This window comes from Argentina silus (genome assembly GCF_951799395.1).
Source record: "Argentina silus genome assembly, chromosome: 17".
NCBI lineage: Eukaryota > Metazoa > Chordata > Actinopteri > Argentiniformes > Argentinidae > Argentina > Argentina silus.
In genome coordinates this window covers 16,655,013-16,673,857 of record NC_139671.1, presented here as the reverse complement: position 1 = coordinate 16,673,857, position 18,845 = coordinate 16,655,013, and the positions used below count along the sequence as shown (strand labels likewise).

At 47.8% G+C, this 18,845-nt stretch overlaps 1 protein-coding gene across 1 annotated transcript in view; it reads left to right on the top strand.

Annotated features, from left to right (window-relative positions):
* Positions 1-18,845, top strand: part of syne1a (spectrin repeat containing, nuclear envelope 1a) — a gene marked incomplete at its 5' end in the record, with an annotated part of 157,820 nt that overhangs the window by 68,820 nt on the left and 70,155 nt on the right. The window contains 13 exons of the mRNA XM_083688496.1: positions 1,464-1,600; positions 4,181-4,358; positions 6,304-6,486; positions 6,798-6,941; positions 8,811-8,966; positions 10,129-10,293; positions 10,793-10,965; positions 11,398-11,551; positions 12,186-12,329; positions 12,586-12,750; positions 13,091-13,408; positions 13,690-13,845; positions 16,257-16,427. Coding sequence (XP_083544622.1) covers positions 1,464-1,600; positions 4,181-4,358; positions 6,304-6,486; positions 6,798-6,941; positions 8,811-8,966; positions 10,129-10,293; positions 10,793-10,965; positions 11,398-11,551; positions 12,186-12,329; positions 12,586-12,750; positions 13,091-13,408; positions 13,690-13,845; positions 16,257-16,427 — 2,244 coding nt within the window. The remainder of the gene's footprint in view (positions 1-1,463; positions 1,601-4,180; positions 4,359-6,303; positions 6,487-6,797; positions 6,942-8,810; positions 8,967-10,128; positions 10,294-10,792; positions 10,966-11,397; positions 11,552-12,185; positions 12,330-12,585; positions 12,751-13,090; positions 13,409-13,689; positions 13,846-16,256; positions 16,428-18,845) is intronic.

The window sequence follows — 18,845 nt, the reverse complement described above, 5'->3', positions numbered from 1 at the left end:
GTATATTCTTTCTGTCCCTACCCCCTCTCCCTCCCTCCCTCTCTCTCTCTCTTTCTCAACCCCTCTCCCTCTCCCTTCCTCCCTACCCCCCCCCCCCCCCCCCCCACATCACTCCCTGTACATAAACTTATCTGAAGTGACTTCTGCAGTAATGTGTTTTCCTGCTTCTGTGCTGAGTTTGACTCTATATTGGCCCAGCCCTGTTTCTCTTGAGGTGCTGCTCCAATCACAACAGTCACAGGATGTTTACAGTTTCCCTCTGTGTTCTGTCAAGGACATGGCCATGTGTGGCACTGTATGACGCCTTGCTTTCCTTTCCTCGTTTAGTTTCTCTTCTGTCGTTTTCTTCTTGATTGAGGCTTGTTGAGGAGGAGGAGGAGGAGGAGGAGGAGGAGGAGCAGTAGACTCCCTCCTTTTCTCATTTTTTTCTTCTTCTACTCCTCCTCTCCCCTGTTTCCTGTGTCCGGCCCTGTTTGCGTTATGTTAGTGTGTGTGTGTGTGTGTGTGTGTGTGTGTGTGTGTGTGTGTGTGTGTTGGTGTTTGAGGCTCTCCTGCATCTGCACGAGCTGACAGCTGAATTCCACTGGGAATAAGGGAGAGAGGGGGAGGGGGGGGAGAGAGAGAGAAATAGTGTGATAGGGAACAAGGATAACTAGTCAGTGAGAGAGACAGAGAGAAAAGAGAGGAGAGGGAGGGAGGGAGGGAGGGAGAGAGAGTAACGGGCAAAGAGAGAGAGTGAGAAGGAGAGAGGAGGAGGGAGAGGGGAGGAGAGAGGGGAGGAGAGAGTAACGAGTCAAATCGAGAGAGAGAGAAAGAAAGTGAGAGAGAGAGAGAGAGCAGCACAGAGGAGAAGGGGAGGAGAGAGGGAGGGACACGTACAGTCGGGAGGAGAGAGAAGAGGAGAGAGCATGGAGAACAAGCAAGAATGTGAGTAGAGTGTGGGAGTGAGAGAGAGAGAGAGGGAAGGGAGGGAGGAAGGAAAAGAGGGAGGGGGGAATGCTTAGTGGAGGAACGTCACAGAGAGAGAGATACAGAGAGAGAAAGAGCGCGAGAGAGAGAGAGAGAGAGAGAGAGAGAGGTTTTTCCCTTTTTTCCAGGCAGGGAAATGTCATGAGTGTAGAATGTTAGGCATGCCGAGAAGAGCAGGACAGAGCTCTATCCAGGCTCCTTCCTGCCACGCTCCCTGAAGAACAGAAATGCTATTGTACCAACAGCATAGTGAGTGTTTCAGTGTGTGTGTGTGTGTGTGTGTGTGTGTGTGTGTGTGTGTGTGTGTTTGTGTGAGGAGTGAAAAGCACCACATTAGGCTGTGAATGGTAATGTGTGTGTGGTGACTGGACAGTGTTATGCAGATCTGGGGGACCGCTTGGTCTTGACAGACACACACACACACACACACACACACACACACACACACACACACACACACTGAGCATGGTGCTTTCTGGCTTGTGGTGTTCCAGGATATACTGGAGGGCTTGCAGAGCGCTGAGCCCATGGCGGAGAAGCTGAAGGCCCAGCTGAACGATCTGGTGCGTTACTCCAGAGACCTGGGGCCCCATTCAGACAGGGTCACCGCTCTCATCAAACAACACAACAGGTAAGTACTCTCCAACACTGATGGAATGTGTGTGTGTGTGTGTGTGTGTGTGTGTGTGTGTGTGTGTGTGTGTGTGTTTTTGTGAGTGTGTGTATGTTGTAATGTTTTACAAGTAACAGGGAACAACGGGTATATTTCCTCTGTGTGTGTATGCGTGTGCGTGTGCGTGTGCGTGTGTGTGTGTGTGCGTGTGCGTGTGCGTGTGCGTGTGCGCGTGCGCGTGCGCGTGCGCGTGTGTGTGTTGTAATGGCTGAAAGGTGACAGGGAACAAGGGGAAGGAGACAGAGCCACCGGTTGCTAGGCGACATTTCCTCTCCACCACCCTCTGTCTTGTTGTGTTTTGGTTGTTGTCGTTGTTTCTTCCCTTTTAATTTGAATTGTAAAGTCTGTTCCCGAGGAAAATACGGTGAAAAACATTCTTAGGCTTATTTTCACGCAGAGACATTGCACGCTTGTGTGTATGAGCTGATCTGTAATTGCGTGTTATTAAGTCCACATGTATATCTGTGTTCATTTAGTACTTGGTAAGCAACACACCATGTGACATTCTTCAAAGAACAACAACAACAAAACTATCTGTGCGTTCGGCACTTCTGAGAAGGACTTTGATATCTTGTATGTGTATTTACCTCGTATTATCCAATTGTTTCTGTTTTTTTGCTAAATAGAGCTTAGTTGATTGGCATTCATTGACTACAGCTTAATACGTGAATTATACTGTAACTAAAACAAAGGGAATTGGATGGATGAGAGTTGTGTCCATTCAGAGGTGCTCGTGCTGCTCGTGCTGCTTGTGGTCATGAGTTAAATGAGTCACTTCATTTAGTCGTCAGTGAAAGCACAACAGCCCTACAACCCTTTCCCTTGGCGACAGACTCTCTTGGACTTGGCTCAATCATCCTCTGCACCTGTCCTGCATTAAGGCCTGAGAGAGGGAGAGAAGGAGAGAGGGAGAGGAGGAGAGAGAGAGGGAGAGAAGGAGAGAGAGAGAGGGGGGGGGGGAGAAGGAAAGAGAGAGAGAAGGGAGGGGGGAGAAGGAGAGGGAAAGAGAAGGAGAGAGAGAGAGGGATAGAGAGAGGGAGAGAGAGAGGGATAGAGAGAGGGAGAGAGAGAGGGATAGAGAGAGAGGGATAGAGAGAGGGAGAGAGAGAGGGATAGAGAGAGAGGGATAGAGAGAGGGAGAGAGAGAGAGAGGGAGAGAGAGAGGGAGAGAGAGGGAGAGAGAGAGATAGAGAGAGAGGGAGAGAGAGAGGGAGAGAGAGAGAGGGATAGAGAGAGAGATAGAGAGAGGGAGAGAGAGGGAGAGAGAGAGAGAGAGGGATAGAGAGAGGGAGAGAGAGAGAGATGGAGAGAGAGGGAGAGAGAGAGAGATAGAGAGAGGGAGAGAGAGAGGGAGAGAGAGAGGGAGAGAGAGAGTGATAGAGGGCACACTCCTCTATTCCCCTCCTCTTTTGCTCATGCAGTTTTTGTCTGTCACAGCAGAAAAATATTGCTTCTCAGACACATGCTTATTCCCACTATAGTACCCCCCCCCTCCACCACTTCATTATTAGACCTCAAGGGTGTGTGTTGGAAGCAAGAGGTGTGTGTGTGTGTGTGTGTGTGTGTGTGTGTGTGTGTGTGCGCGCGTGTCTGTGTCTGTGTGTGTGTGTCTGCGTGTCTGCGTGTGTGTGTGTGTGTGTGTGCGTGTGTGTGTGCGTGTGTGTGTGCGTGTGTGTGTGTGTGCGTGTCTGTGTTTGTGTCTGTGTGTGTGTGTGTGTGTGTGTGTGTGTGTGTGTGTGTGTGTGTTTGTTTGTTTTTGCCATGTTGTCAGTTTCTCAGCCCCCCCCCTTTCCTTGAACCGTACCTGACAGCGGTCTGCTCACCTTGCTCTCTCTCTCCCCCTATACCTCCCTTCCTCCCTCCTTTCCTGCCTCACCCCTTTTCCCATCTTCCCATCACACACTGCCCCGGTGCCCCCTCCATCTGATCAGTCATTCATTCCCTCTCTTCATCCACCTCCACACCTCCTGCTCTGCCTGATATTCTCATCCCTCTCTCTCACCTCCCTCACCTCTCTGGCATCCCTCTCTTTTTATTCCCTCCATCTCATCCTCTCTTCTCCACCACACCACCCCTTAACCTGCCTCTTCTTCCCTGCCCCCTCTCAGCCCCTGAACCCCTGACCCCCACATATGTTCCCTCTCTCCCTCTCTCCGTCTTCCCTCACCCCCATCCCCCACTCACACTCCTCCTCCGGCCCCCCAACTCATCCCTTCCACTTCACCCGCTTCTTCCATTCCTCCATCTGCCCATCCTTCTCTCCTCTCCATCCCCCTCTCTCTCCCTCTCTCCAACATCTCTTCCTCTCCCTTCTTCCAGTCATGCCTGCCAGGTGTCTAGTCTATACATCCATATCTGCAGACTGTTTATTGATAAACATTCACATTCTTTCATTTTTGTATTGGTTTATTTGTATCCCCATTAGTTCATTTTGATTGATGTTAAGTGTGTTTTAACAACCTTGTGATTCTCCTTCCATCCCTCCATCTCTCCATCTCTCCATCCCTCCATCCCTCCATCCCTCCATCCCTCCCCCAGTTTGAGTCTGCGGGCGTCCAGGGAGTGTCAGAACAAGGAGAGGCTGTTGGAGCAGAGGTTCCGTGCGGCGTTGAGGGACTTCCAACAGTGGCTGGTCAACGCCAAGATCAGCACCGCCAAATGCTTCGACGTGCCCCAGAGCATGACCGAGGCCTCCAACGCCCTACTGCGGATCCAGGTGACACTTTAGACCTTTCAGTCACTTAGAGAGTGCTTTTCTTTCACGGGGTCCTTAACAGCACTGTTTCAGCAACTATGTTGGATGCCCAACCAGGCCAGGGCCTTTACATTTGAGTTACTTGGTAGACATTACTGTCTACTAAATGAGGGATATACTGAACCCTACCATCTGTTAAGTGAGGGACGTATGCTAAGTTTGTGTATACAATTAGAGGGTTGAACAGCAGTGGTCTGTACAAACAAGCATTGTAAGTTCAATTTAAAGGCAAATGTAGAGCTGATATTAGAACCGCAAGAGTGAAAATGTGAACACTGTAAATGCTTCCAAAGTGAGTGGCCAGGGGGGTGTCCTGAGTGTTCTCTGGTAGGCTGGACCTGGAATGGGCTAGATATGCTGGAACTGAGCCCAGAGCCAGGGGGTTGAGTGACAGCTCCACAGCAGGGTCTCCTGCTCTCTTTCTGTCTCTCTCTCTCTCTCTCTCTTTCTCCCATTCTTTCTCCTGTTCTTTCTCTCTCTCTCTCTCTTTCTGTCTCTCTCTCTCTCTCTCTCTCTCTCTCCTTCTCTCTGTGAAACTGGCAGGCGTGACAGTGTGACAGGCTCTTTAGAAGCCCCTAGAGGCTCATCTGTGAGTCCGGGACATGTCCGTCAAGGTAGATATCACTGCTCCAACCGGCCAATTAACTCACGGACACCTGCCCTTGTCTGCAGGTGCAATGACAATGAAAAAAACAACAATCGAAGTGTAGACGATATAGTATTCCGCTCAAGGAGTTCACATTGTACTCCGGTCATGGTATTCACCTTGTGAAAGTCCAGAGCTCCAAGGCTTGAAAAAAAAAAAAGGACATTGCTGGGAATTTCGGGAATGTTTTACAGTTGACTCGGGTACGGGAATATCGCACAACATAAATTTTTCCTTGTCCTGGAATACATCTTGTGGGATTCCCAGAGTTCTCTGGGTGAAAGGGGATGTTGGAGGGAGGATGGTGCGCTGTAGCAGGGAATATGGCAACGGTCATGTTTTATTTATTATTGACTTGGTGGGGAATGTGGAACAATGTTTCCACATGGCTGACCTCCAGGAGGGCCGGCGTGGGGGGTAGACATGCATTGTGTCATGCTTAATTGGCGCTATACCGTTACGTTGACAGTGAAAGACAGAGAGAGAGAGAGAGAGAGAGTGAGAAGGAGTGTGAAAGAGAGGGACAGAGGGAGAGAAAGAAAGAGAGAGAGAGAGAGATGCGGAGATAGACTGAGAGAGAAAGGGAAGAAGAGCGAGTGAGGGGAGGGTCAGTATTAAAAGAGAATTTGAGGGTGTGTGTGTGTGTGTGTGTGTGTGTGTGTGTGTAAGGGGGCCGGAGCTCAAGAGTGTGTAAGCGTTGTGCTGACTGCACAGATGGCGAAGCGGTCCCTGCTGTGTTGCTGTCACCGGCTCAGCTCTCAGGAAGGGGTGTGAGTTGGTGGGTGTGTGTGTGTGTGTGTGTGAGAGAGAGAGTGTGTGTGTGTGAGAGAGTGTGTGTATGTGAGGGGGGATGAGGAGTGTGTGTGTATGGGAGGGGGCCTGGGGTCGCGTCAAACCCACGCGTCTCAGCCTGACTGACTGTTCTCATCTGTGATTGCCTCCCCGGGTCTGACCCCACCCCCCTGCTTTTCCTCCTGCTGCACCTAGAAATGGAACGATTAGAACGGCTAATTATTACATCGCTTCATCATTTAGATAGATCTATCAGATCTGTCATTGACAGACAACAATTGGTTAACGTCACATTCTCTATTTCAATTACGTCATCGTCCAGTCAGAGCCCCAGACATAGATATAGGGTATTACAAGAACAGTGGGAACATGGCTGTTCTGTTCATTCTATGTCTATGTGCTGGACTTACACTACGTTCTAAATTGATTGTGACTCTAACCCTCTTTGTCCCTGTGTGTCCCCCGTAGGAGTTCCTGAGTGACAGAGAGCATGGCCAGGCCACGCTGAGCTCTGTGGGGGCCAGCGGAGAGCTGCTCATGGCCGTGGTCGCCAAGGACAGGGTGGAGGGGGTCAGGGCCAAGGTAGCCAACGCCAGGGAAGACTGGAAGAGCCTTATGACCAACCTACAGATGAGAGAGACAGCACTAAAGGTGTGTGTGTGTGTGTGTGCATGTGTGTGTGTGTCTGTGTGTGCATGTGTGTGTGTGTGTGTGTGTGTGTGTGTGTGTGTGTATGTATGTGTGTTGGGTGTGTGCGTGTGTGTGTGTGTGTGCATGTTTGCTCCTGTGTGGTTGTGTGTGTGTGTCGGGTGTGCATGTGTGCATGTGCGTTGAGATCTCATTGGTAACAGATGTGGTGTGTTTCTCTGCGGTTTGTGGTTAAGTGTACTGCACACAAGGTTATTACAAACACATGTGGTGTTTATAGCGGTTTGATATATGACTTACTTCTGGTTCCTCAGAATCTGCAGTCTCAGATGACAGATTTTGAGGCTAGCGCTGAACCTCTTCAGGATTGGCTGAACAACACAGAGGTCGTAGTTCAAGAGAGCAGTGCACGGCTACACGACCTCCCGGCCAAGAGACAGGAGCTCAGCAAACTACAGGTAAGCCCTCTACCCTGCTGTTCTCTGGCCACAAGATCACCATTGAGTAGTCTTTGTACTCTCTGATAAAGGAACTGCCCAATATTTGCAAGCCTTTTTTTTGTTTTTTTAACACAATGTGTGGTAATGCTCTAAGACGTTAGACAGTAGATGGGACTTCAGTGGAATGTAATCTATTTACCCTTCTTTAGGCTTTATATTGGTGGGTAAAATGTACAGTGTAGTGTTATTTCTAATTGGACAACAGACTTTATCATGTAATACGGTTACCATTATCCCTCACCAGCACTCCCAACATCAATCTGCTCAGTCACCTAGGAACCTTGTAACCTTGTCACCGAGGAACCTTGTCTTCCCCGCTCCTCTCAGACAGGATGTCGACAATAACTGGCAGACAGAAACTGTTAGGCTATTGGAAAACATATCACACAGCAAAAGTGGTCAGTTACCTGAACATGAAATTACCATAATCTAATAAATTATCCTTTTTTAGACTCCAACACAGTCTATTATGTTTGTTCCTCTTCTGTCTATTTTTCAAAGCCTGTTTTGCAAGAGCTGACCTTCTCTCAGCAGAGAACTGTATATTTAGTCAAATGACTGACTGAATTCAGTTGTGAGGGAAAGCTAGACACATAAGTAGTGCTCCATAAACTACACGTCCCTACAGCATAATCTCAAATCAATTTGGAAGAGCAGAGTAATACTAATTACATTCATCAACCACCGCTGGATCAGATTGTACCGGCGTTTTGACACAATAGTCGGAGGATAAGTCCAAAATCTAATTAATTTCCTTTTCTGTCAGCGCCATCGCACGGTGCGGTTAAAAAGCCCCCTTTGTGGATGCGATAAGAACCCCGGCGAGTTGATGTCTCGCCGAGACACACACACAAAAAAAGGCAGGAGCGTTGAGCAGATAAACTGACAAAAGGAAAAAATATATCAAGCCCATCTCAAAGCCTGCTCTTATGGTTGTTGCTGCTATTTTTGTTTTTGCTCTGTCGCCTTGTAGTGCTGCCCGCTGTCGCCTCCTTTGTTAGCCGACTCAGCCCTGGCAAGCAATTACATCTTCCCCCAAAGCAGCCCTACTGTACAATACAATACAAAACAAAGCTGTATGTTTGAACCCCTGCGCTACCAATAACCCCCTCCCCCCAGCCCCCCTTCCTCACTACATACTCCCTCCCCCTCCCCCGTCTTCTTTCAGCATCTAGCAGGCTTGACTCCTTTCCTCCTGTGCTGTCTACCTGACTAACCGTGGCCCCTGTTAAAAAAGAACATCAAGACGTTTTGCTGTTGATGCGGTTTTTTTAAGAAGTTGTTTTTTCCCTGTTCGTCTGTGTCCCTGGATGTTAATGTGCTCTTCTTGTTGCTCCGTCTGTCTTTGTGATGCGGCATGTCATGTCTTCTCCTCTTCTTCCCCTGCCCCGTACCCCTGTGTATTCCGATCCTTCACACTTCCCCATTCCTCCCCCTCTGCCCATTCTTCCCACCTTCATACACCTCACTCTCTGCCCTCAAACTGCCAAATCCTACCACCTCAACCCCCTAAATCTTTCAACCCCCCCCAAATCCTTCAACCCCCCAAATCCCTTCCCCTCTCGACCTACTGTACCTTTTCTACCCCAAATCTCTACCCCCAACCTTCCCCTACCTATACGCCCTCCTCACTCTTCACCCTTCACCCACCACTCAATCTCCCATACCTCTTCCCACCCTTACCCCCAAACCTGTCACCCCAAAACCCCCTATCCACCCCTACACCTACCACCTCATATCTCCTCAACTTCTACCCTCCATACCTCACCTCATTCTTCCAACCCCCATATTAACCCCCCCCCCCCTCCCCCCCCACCCTGACCCCAGTGTGTGCTGGAGGAGATGGCTTGCCGCGAAGCGGAGCTGGGCAGGCTGAGGGAGAGGGCCCACCGCCTCTGGGAGGGCCAGGCGGCCGGCAAGGGCTTCGTCCACCGCGTCTCCCAGCTGTCGGCGCAGTTCCTCGCCCTCAGCAACCTGACCAAGGTAATACTGTCGAACCCCCTCCGCCCCTCTCTTACCCCTCTGTTACCCCGCTCTCTCTTTACCCCTCTCTGGGGTAGGCTGTCGCTTGGAAGTGTACCCTTGCTTGATGCATGTTCTGCTCCAAGCAAAGGTTCTCGTTGGGATTACCATGTCAAAGCTTATTGTTCACTGTTGCTCTTTCTGTGTTCATGTATGCTGGGTCATGCATATATATATATATATATATATATATATATATATATATATATACAATATATCCCAATATACTGTATGTATGCGGCAAAACATGAAACATGCTTGTTTCAGCTAAAAACGTTAGGCTATGTGCAATAGGCTATGTGTCAGCACATACAGTACGACCAATAAGCTACCGATGCAGATCGAAACAGCCTTGGAGTTGCCCGTTCATCAACATGTCAAAGCTTTACAGTAGCCATAGATGATGACGTCATCTGCCTCCATCCATAAACGGCGACTGAAATACCAGATAGGAAATTACTCTAAGTGTCGCTCCGCTATTGGGTGTGACCTTTTCAAGCCCTCGCTAGATTGGCCACAGTCGTATGATTAATTTTCCAGTGTGTAGAACAAAACAGTACAGTAACCACAAGCACTGCTCTCACAGGAAGGACAATGAGACTGTCCGGCGGTGATGAATGGGATTTATTTAGTTTGCCGGCTAGCGGGCTATATATAGGTTTTCTTCTCTCAGGATCATAGTAACAGGGAGTGGAATCATTAGGGTTGAAGCCACTTGTAGCTTGCTACAGTAGTAGTCTGTGAATCAGGAATTTGTTGCCATTGTGAGTAGAATTTTTAGAAGGAAAAAGGTCTCTGTTCTGCTCCATCTAAATGAATGCTAGAGGCCACTTAGGGAATCTGTGAATTGATTCTGCACATTATATCCACTGCTTTTCCGAAGAGAGATGAAAACTACTCAAACACTATTTAATATTTCAATGCTCCTGCTCTTAGTTCTTATTAAATATTCAAGCAGTGTTTATTCTGCCGGCAGCCAAATAACTCATATATATACAATATTACATTTGAATATACTATGGCACTGAAATACCTCACCAACTCACCTTTGGACTACCGTTCCCAACAACTTTGTAAGCCCTCAGACCTGGTTTCATGGTTGTCTGTGCTCGGTCCCCTCCAGGACAAGGCCTCCAGGATCGACCGTATCGTAGGGGAGCACCGTCTCTTCTCCCAGGGCCTGAAAGAGCTCCAGGACTGGGTGTCTGAGGCTCAGAGGGTCCTTCACACCTGTCTCTCCCCCACCGCCGACAAGAGTGTCCTGGAGGACAGGATGATCCAACTGGAGGTAGGAGAGAAGGAGATGCGGTCTGCTTAGAAACCATTTGCGGTATTTTTCATAGCCATACGACCTGGCCTGCATACTTAATTCAGCCTATATTGAATGATTGATGGGTGAAAAACAAAAAAACATAATGTTGTATTGTGTTGTTTGTTCATACAGTATCTATACAGTGCCCAAGACCGAGAGAGATGTACATGTATTTGAATTAATACTAATTAATACTAGTACTATTAATACTGCTACGTACCCGAACAGAGTTTGCACTAATGCACTTATCCAGTGTGCACTTATCAGGAGTCGGCTGAATCTCGAGTAGTGAAGTAGTGACGGCTCTGTATGTCAACTGAACCACATTTTACAGTTCTACGAACAGAACCCTGTGGCTGTGGTTCTAATCTGTGGTTCTAATCTGTGGTTCTAATGCTGTGGTTCTAATGCTGTGGTTCTAATCTGTGGTTCTGATCTGTGGTTCTAATCTGTGGTTCTTCTCCTTGGCTCCCAGGCCCTGCTGGCGGCCCGTCAGGAGAGGGAGATCCAGCTGAAGATGCTGTTGACCCGCGGTGAGGCCGTTCAGAGGAACACCTCGGCCGAGGGCGTCCCCGTGGTCCGGAAACAGATCCAGGACCTCAAGGACTCCTGGGACTCCCTGCTGTCTGCTTCCATCCAGTGCAAAAGGTCGGGAGGAATCTTCTGATTGGTTAATCAATTAGGCAATTAGGCGACCAATCATCAATCCATTTAAATCCGGCTTTTGAAAAGGTTGACGTCTTATTTGATTGTAGATAAGCGTTAGCAGTTATTTGACAAGGAAACACAGTTTGGAATACAGTACGAATGACTGTGGATTAAGATACACATTATTTGGTAATTGTATTAACGGCGTCTAGAATGGAAAATGTTGTTTGACCGCCTAGGGATCTATATCTGCACAGTGTGTGTGTGTGTGTGTGTGTGTGTGTGTGTGTGTGTGTGTGTGTGTGTGTGTGTGTGTGTGTGTGTGTGTGTGCGTGCATGCGTGCGTGTGTGCGTGCATGTACACGTGTGTGTACCTGCATGTGTACTTTACAGTATACTCATGTGAGGGTGTGTGTGTGTGTGTGTTTGCAGTCAGCTGGAGGGGGCCCTGTCCCAGTGGACTAGCTACCAGGAGGACGTGGGCCAGTTTGTCCTGTGGATGGAGAGGGTGGAGGAGACCCTGGGCAGCTCAGACAGACAGTACTCTGAGATGAGAGACAAGACCGCCAACCTGGGAAAGACCAAGGTACGGTACTAGACTTAGACTAAGGTTCGGTACTAGATTTAGACTAAGGTAGGGTACTATACTTAGACTACAGTTCGGTACTAGACTTAGACTAAGGTACAGTACTATACTTAGACTAAGGTACAGTACTATACTTAGACTACAGTTCGGTACTAGACTTAGACTAAGGTACAGTACTATACTTAGACTAAGGTTCGGTACTAGACTTAGACTAAGGTACAGTACTATACTTAGACTAAGGTACGGTACTAGACTTAGACTAAGGTACGGTACTAGACTGATCTCAATAATAAGTGTACATAACTGTATGTATGGTATAAGGGGAAGAAACCCTCTGATTTTCTTAATCAAAACCTGTATTTATTCATTAGTTTGTCTCATCGAGGAAAATGTAAATCTCTTTCACATGAATAATGCTTCAGGGTTGTAAGGCAATTACTGTATAAGACAATGTTACTATATAGTGGACAAACAATACACAATCAGTCTAAAACAAGTTATATTTATCCCATATTGTTTGTGTGTTTGTGTGTGTGTGTGCGTGTGTGTGTGTGTGTGTGTGTGTGTGTGTGTGTGTGTGTGTGTGTGTGTGTGTGTGTGTGCGTGCGTGTGTGTGTGTGTGTGTGTGTGTTAGCTATTGTATGAAGAGGTGTTGAGTCACAGCAGCCCACTGGAGACCATTGCCACCAAAGGCTCCAACATGGCCGAACACTACACTACCCAGCAGGAGGTGCAGGAGCTGCAGGAGAGATACACCGCCATCAAAGAAAAGGCCAAGGTATTCCTAGAAAACATCCACATTGCTCCATTCAGCAATTTAATTAATGCTTCAAATGAAATGCCTATTCATGTGCTATTTCCCTAAAAGCCGTGGTTGGTCCCTCTTGAATTGCCTAATGCACTAACCCTTTTCAATTCGTGGCTCATTAGATTATTCAAAATGTATTTGATGGATCACAGCAGCAATATGTTTCTCTAAGTGGACCCCCCCCCCCCATTTCTCTAAGTGGTATCTCCCTCTTGTTGTCTCCCAGGCTGCTGTCAGTAGGGCTAAGGAGTTGGTCCTGGCCCATCAGGAGTACCAGAGGGGGTTGCACGTGTTTGAGGACTGGCTGGAGCAGGAGCAGGGGACCCTGGGTTCTCTCTCTCACCCTGAGGGGGAAGTGGACACATTGGAGAACACCCTACAGCAACTACAGGTCAGTATATGCTATATGTTTGAAAAACAAAATCTGGTTGAAATTTCCCTTCCTCAACTCCTCTCTATTCGTCAATAAAATTTAATTAATAATAAAAAGCGCTGGTAAAATTCACAGAATGCCGCCTCTTACTGAATCTCCACTTTGCATTGGGTGCACAGTCAGACTTTCCATTTAAATGGAGAGTATGACTTTGTGAGACTAGTCAACTGTGATATACTGTGTCATTATTCTTCATTAGGTTACACTCAACACTACACTCTCCCCCTCTTCCACCTCCTCTCCCTCTCTCTCCCCATCTCCCCCTCCACCTCTCCCTCTCTCCCTCTCTCCCCCACAGATCCTCCAGGAGCGCTGCTCAGAGGGCCGCTCCCTGCTCTCCTCCGTGCTGGCCAGCCGCGAGGGGGTGATCCCGTGGGGCGTGCCCCAGATCGAGGACCGAGCTCTGGACACGGTGCAGCGCGAGTGGGGGGCTTACAAGGCCCGGCTGGAGGACACCAGGGCTGTGCTGGGTTCTACCCTGGCCAGGCTCAGGCAGATGGGCCAGAGGTTCCAGAGCTTAGCCCAGTGGTTGGAGGACATGGAGGGGAAGGCTAACGTTAGGAGACATCGGAGGTCCGACAGGGCCACTAAGCAGGCCCAGCTAAAACAACTACAGGTGAGAGACAGAGAGAAGAGAGGGAGCCCCTGTGTTGTATTGTACTGTACAGTCTGTCAGTGTTGAAGGTGTCCCAGTAGCCTTGAATTGCCTCCCTTCATTGTCTTCTCATGAAGTAATTAATAACTTATCTTCACTGACTTTGTTGCTTTATTTATCATGGCTGACGCGTGATAAATGGATAGTTTACATGGTGTCAACGTCAATATGTGAGAGGTAGTGTAGTAACATCCTCTGTATTTAATGATAACTTTGTCCCTCCCTAACTTGTCGCTGCACAGCTGTGGCAGGAGGGGGCGCTATCGCGGCAGGGGGAGGTGGACAGCCTGTCCGTTCTGGCTCAGCAGGTTCTGGAGGAGACCCACATCAGCTCCCGGGTCAGCGCCAGGGCTACCCAGCTCACCGCTCGCTACCACGCCCTGCTACTCAACATCCAGGTGAGACACACTCTCCGCTGCTCTGGGGTCAGGTGTTAAAGGGTTAAGTCATAGAAGACAATGTTATTTGTGTGTGTGTGCGTGTGCATGTGTGTGTGTGTGGGTTAGGGTTGTCCTAGACCGCTTGTGTCACTGCACACTGTCACTGAAAATTCAAGTTTGCCAGATGCGTTCGGACCTCGAAGGTCGTCGAAAGTCAATATGAGCCCATGTCCCAGCCAGCGATTCAAATGAATGGGAAAGATACACAGCATCTGAACACCTAATTCTATTTGGTCAAAACTGATGTGGTTAATATACTCTAAATGATATGTTACCATTGAGTATGTCACTGAAGATTTGATTAGTATTGACATTTCTATTAGGGAATAGATTAGGAACCCAAGGCATATGTCATAGCACTTTTACTAGAATGGTGCTGATGCCACTACTTAAGATTACATAGATTCCACATAGCCTTCTCCCCCATACAAATATAGTCTCAAAGCAGATACTGTTGCAGTGCATTTCATTGTCTTGTTCCCTATTGAAGCAGCCCCTGGAGTTGGGCCTGTGAACGCAGCCTGTGCACTCAGACACACTCTCTTTATTTGTCAGCTCCTCCTGGGAGGACTAAAGGAAAATCAATGGGGCTCCTCTGGTCGGAGGCTTAGCCTGTAATTAAACGCTACACAAGGCAATCTCACACTCCACGCCTCTAGTGGAAGGGCTGTGGGGCTGTGTTGGCAGGGCCATTGATTTTTACACCTGCAGCAGCGCCTCTCTCTCTCTCGCTCTCTCGCTCTCTCGCTCTCTCTCTCTTTCTCTCTCTCTCTCTCTCTCGCTCTTGTACACACACACACGTAGGCTTACATACACACAGACACACAGACACACAGACACACACACACACACACACACACACACACACACACACTCTTGATTTCTCACGTACAGTGAATGCACACACACTTTCCCTCTCTCTCTCAGGCACAGTGAACATACTCTCTCCCTCTCTCTCTCTTTCTCTCTCTTTCTCTCTCTCTCTCTGTCTCTTTCTCTCCCCCTCTCTCCATTACACACAAAGATGCGTGTAATTATTCTGTGTGAAACGTGTGGCCATATGGGCTTGCAGTGGTGAGCTGTTACCTCCGTCTCCTCAGTGAAGGTGTGCACTCAGCAGTATGAGTTAATTGGAGCTTCACGCTGTGGGATTTTCAAGTCAAATAATGTGTCAAAACTACAAAACCCCCTCCTCCACTCACGGTTCTATCGACTTGAGATCTCAGTCAAGTGGATAATGTGCCAAAAACAGACAAAAGAAAGCTACCCAACCTGTTATCACGATATTGACATCCAAGAGATCAAAGTGAAGGGGGATGCATCCGGGGGAAAGGAAGTGTTGTTTTTGCTTTGAGGAGCTGATACAAGAATGAAACATGGTGTACAGTATCTGAGAGAAGCCTATGTGCACTCACTGAACACTTTATTAGGAACGCTATACTAACACCGGGTAGGGCCTTCCTTTGCTCTCAACAGCCTCAATTCTTCGTGGCGTTGATTCCACAAGATGTTGGAAACATTTCTTTGAGATTCTGGTCCATGGTGACATGATTGCATCACGCAATTCCTGCAGATTTTTCAGGTGCACTTTCAAGCTGTGAATCTCCCGTTCTACCACATACCAAAGGTGTTCTATTGGATTCAGATCCGGTGACTGGGAAGGCCACTGAAGAACACAGAACTCATTGTCATGTTCATGAAACCAGTTTGAGACGACTTTTGCTTTGTGACACGGTGCATTATCATGCTGGAAGTAGCTATTAGAAGATGGGTAAATTGTGGCCATGTAGGGATGCACATGGTCAGCAACAATACTCAAATAGGCTGTGGCATTCAAGCGATGATTGATTGATATTAAGGGGCCCAAAGTGTGCCAAGAAAACATTCCCCACACCATTACACCACCTCTACCATGAGAAGGTGTACAGGTGTTCCTAATAAAGTGTTCGGTGAGTGTATGTACAGGTATTCTGCACTATACTCAATAGCTACAATGTAAGTGAAAACCTCAGAGCCTAACAGTGAAGAGGTTATACTGTACTGTAGACTGTAATAATAGAAGGGATCCAGCTATACACACATTTAAAAAACGTTATTTGCGTGTGTGTGTGTGAGTGTGTGTGAGTGTGTGTGTGTGTGTGTGTGTATCCTAGACAGCTTGTGTCACTGCACACCCATCACACTTAACACTGAGGTTGAGGTACCTTGACCACTGCTTGGTGGTCTCCACACACACACACATGCACACACACACACACACACACACACACACACACACACACACACACACACACACACACACACACACACACACACACACACATGCTCGCGATAACACAGCATCTCTGGTATCTCCCCTCTGTTCTCAGGAGACCATCAAGCAGCTACAGGAAGAGCTGAGAAGCATCCAGGAGGCGGAGAATCTCTGCACGTCCTTCTCTGATTGGCTCAGCTCAGCCCAGAGGAACTTCAGAGGCGTGACCTTCAGCTCCGAGCCTCTGGACCGCGTCGCCATGGAGAGGAAGATGAAAAAAGTAGAGGTAGAGTACAGAACACCTGGTTGCATTGCATTATGGGTCAAATGTGGCACCAGTTAGCATTTAGCAGACGCCTTTATCGGAAGCGACTTACAACAAATACATTTGTTTAAGTGAGTGAATCATCTATCCATCAGTCACCATAAGAAAAAGTAATCTATGGTAGGATCAGGGGCTACTGGCAGTCACAATGCTAGAAGAAGGAAGAATTATTTTTTATTTTTTATTTACACATCCACCATAGTGGCTGAAACAGTGCTGGAAAAGGACAATGTGAATGGAGAATATCTAAACCAGCACAGTACGGTTCGGGTCGGCCCTGTAGTGTGTAAATCCCCAAAGTATACAGTACCCACAGTGTGTACTTGTAAAAGTGTCCTGATAACTGTTCAGTAAGCCTTCCAGTGTGATCATACACAAAACTGGTGAGCTTGCAATATTATAGCTGGTGGCAGAGAATTTCAGTCCACTTTCATACTGCAGCCAGCAGAAATCCCTTTCCAACCCAAAAGCTTGCCAAGCAACATAAGGTAGTGGTGCTTGTTCTTCACATCAAAGTGGTGCACGGGTTTTTGTTGGCAGGTAAGCTTAGGCTGCACAAATCTGCATGTACAGTCTGTACAGCTTGCAAAAGTATTCAGTAGCTAAATATTTGGCTTCCTTGATAGGTCTCATGACTGTCTCTCATCTCCTGACAGCTCACACTTACACACACACACATACAAACACACACACACACACACACACACACACACACACACACACACACACACACACACACACACACCTCATATCGAACACTCACACGCTGAAAATCTCTGTTCACCGTGTTCATGAGTGTGAGGAGGAGGGTGTGTGTGTGTGTGTGTGTGTGTGTGTGTGTGTGTGTATCGATCGTCTCTTTATGAAGACAAAGCGGGCACAGCTTTAAGGGAAGCTCTGTAGCAGAGAGAGGCCCCCCACTGTGAACCAGAGGATGAAGAAGCACCGGTGTCAGGAGCCTGCTGGCACAGACACTGTAATTGATGCAATGCCCTTCCCGCTCCACATCTCACACACACACACACACACACACACACACACACACACACACACGCACACGCACACGCACACGCACACGCACACACACACGCACGCATGCATGCACACACGTACACACACACACACACACACACACACACACACACACACACACACACACACACACACACACACACCGCATCTGGTGCAGGCTTTGCAGTAATCCATGTCTGGGTTCGATCTCCCTCTCTGCAAAGGGACTAAGGACATGCTGTCACAACATGTGCTCTGATACTGATATTGGGACACGCACGCATGCACACACACACACACACACACACACACACACACACACACACACACACACACACACACACACACACACACACACACACACACACACACACACACACACACACACACACACACACACACACACACACACACACACACACACACGTAGGGAAACTAGAGTGCCAGTGGGACTGAAAGATTTACATAGTAATGGGCATTGATCAATCACATATCTCTGGAGCTGCTTTTGAAATCTGTGTTCTTGAAGCTTTATGAGAATTGAGTGGTAAAAAACGACCAGCCTTCTTGGCTATAAACGTTCCAATTAAATGTAGCCATTTATGTGTCAATCTCCATCTTATATTGTCAGAGAGCTTGATTATTGTACTGCATTGTATTTAGTGTTGAAAATCAAGACCGCTCGCCACGGTAGAATTTAATAGATGCATGCTCGCAGTGCAGTGAAACGATATTAGTGTGATTTACTGCTGAAGCACAAGGGCATTTAAATTCATTGCAGCGCTTATTTCTGCATACAGGGGGATGTCACTGCAGGAATAGTGTGCGCTGCAGAGTAGACACTTAAGTGCACTAGATGAAGGTAGATGTTCCTACACGTATGAACTGACACGACTCTAGTTAGTGCAGTAAGTGTGTGAGATGTAGTGATATATTACATATTCACAAACATCGTTACGATTGCACGATCTAGCGGCACTTATATACAATGTACATCTAATGATCTTGCAAGGACATTGTTAAACGTCAAGAGTGACGAATATGTTTCTATTAGAGCAGAGGTATGAATTGCAATTGAGTGTGAATGCTATCAAGAGACATGCATAGACATATACATGGAACATATACACAGAATGTATTGCTAGGTAGACATTGTTAGAGTCTAATACATACCTGCAGACAGGTGTGTGTGTGTGTGTGTGTGTGTGTGTGTGTGTGTGTGTGTGTGTGTGTGTGTGTGTGTTATTGCATTATCAGCAGAACCAGGCTAGCTAGAGAGCTGGGGTTGTTACGGTATAGACCTCTCCTGTGTAGAAAATCCACAGGCTGATAATGAAAGCTGGATAATGGTATCCTATTGAGTGGAGT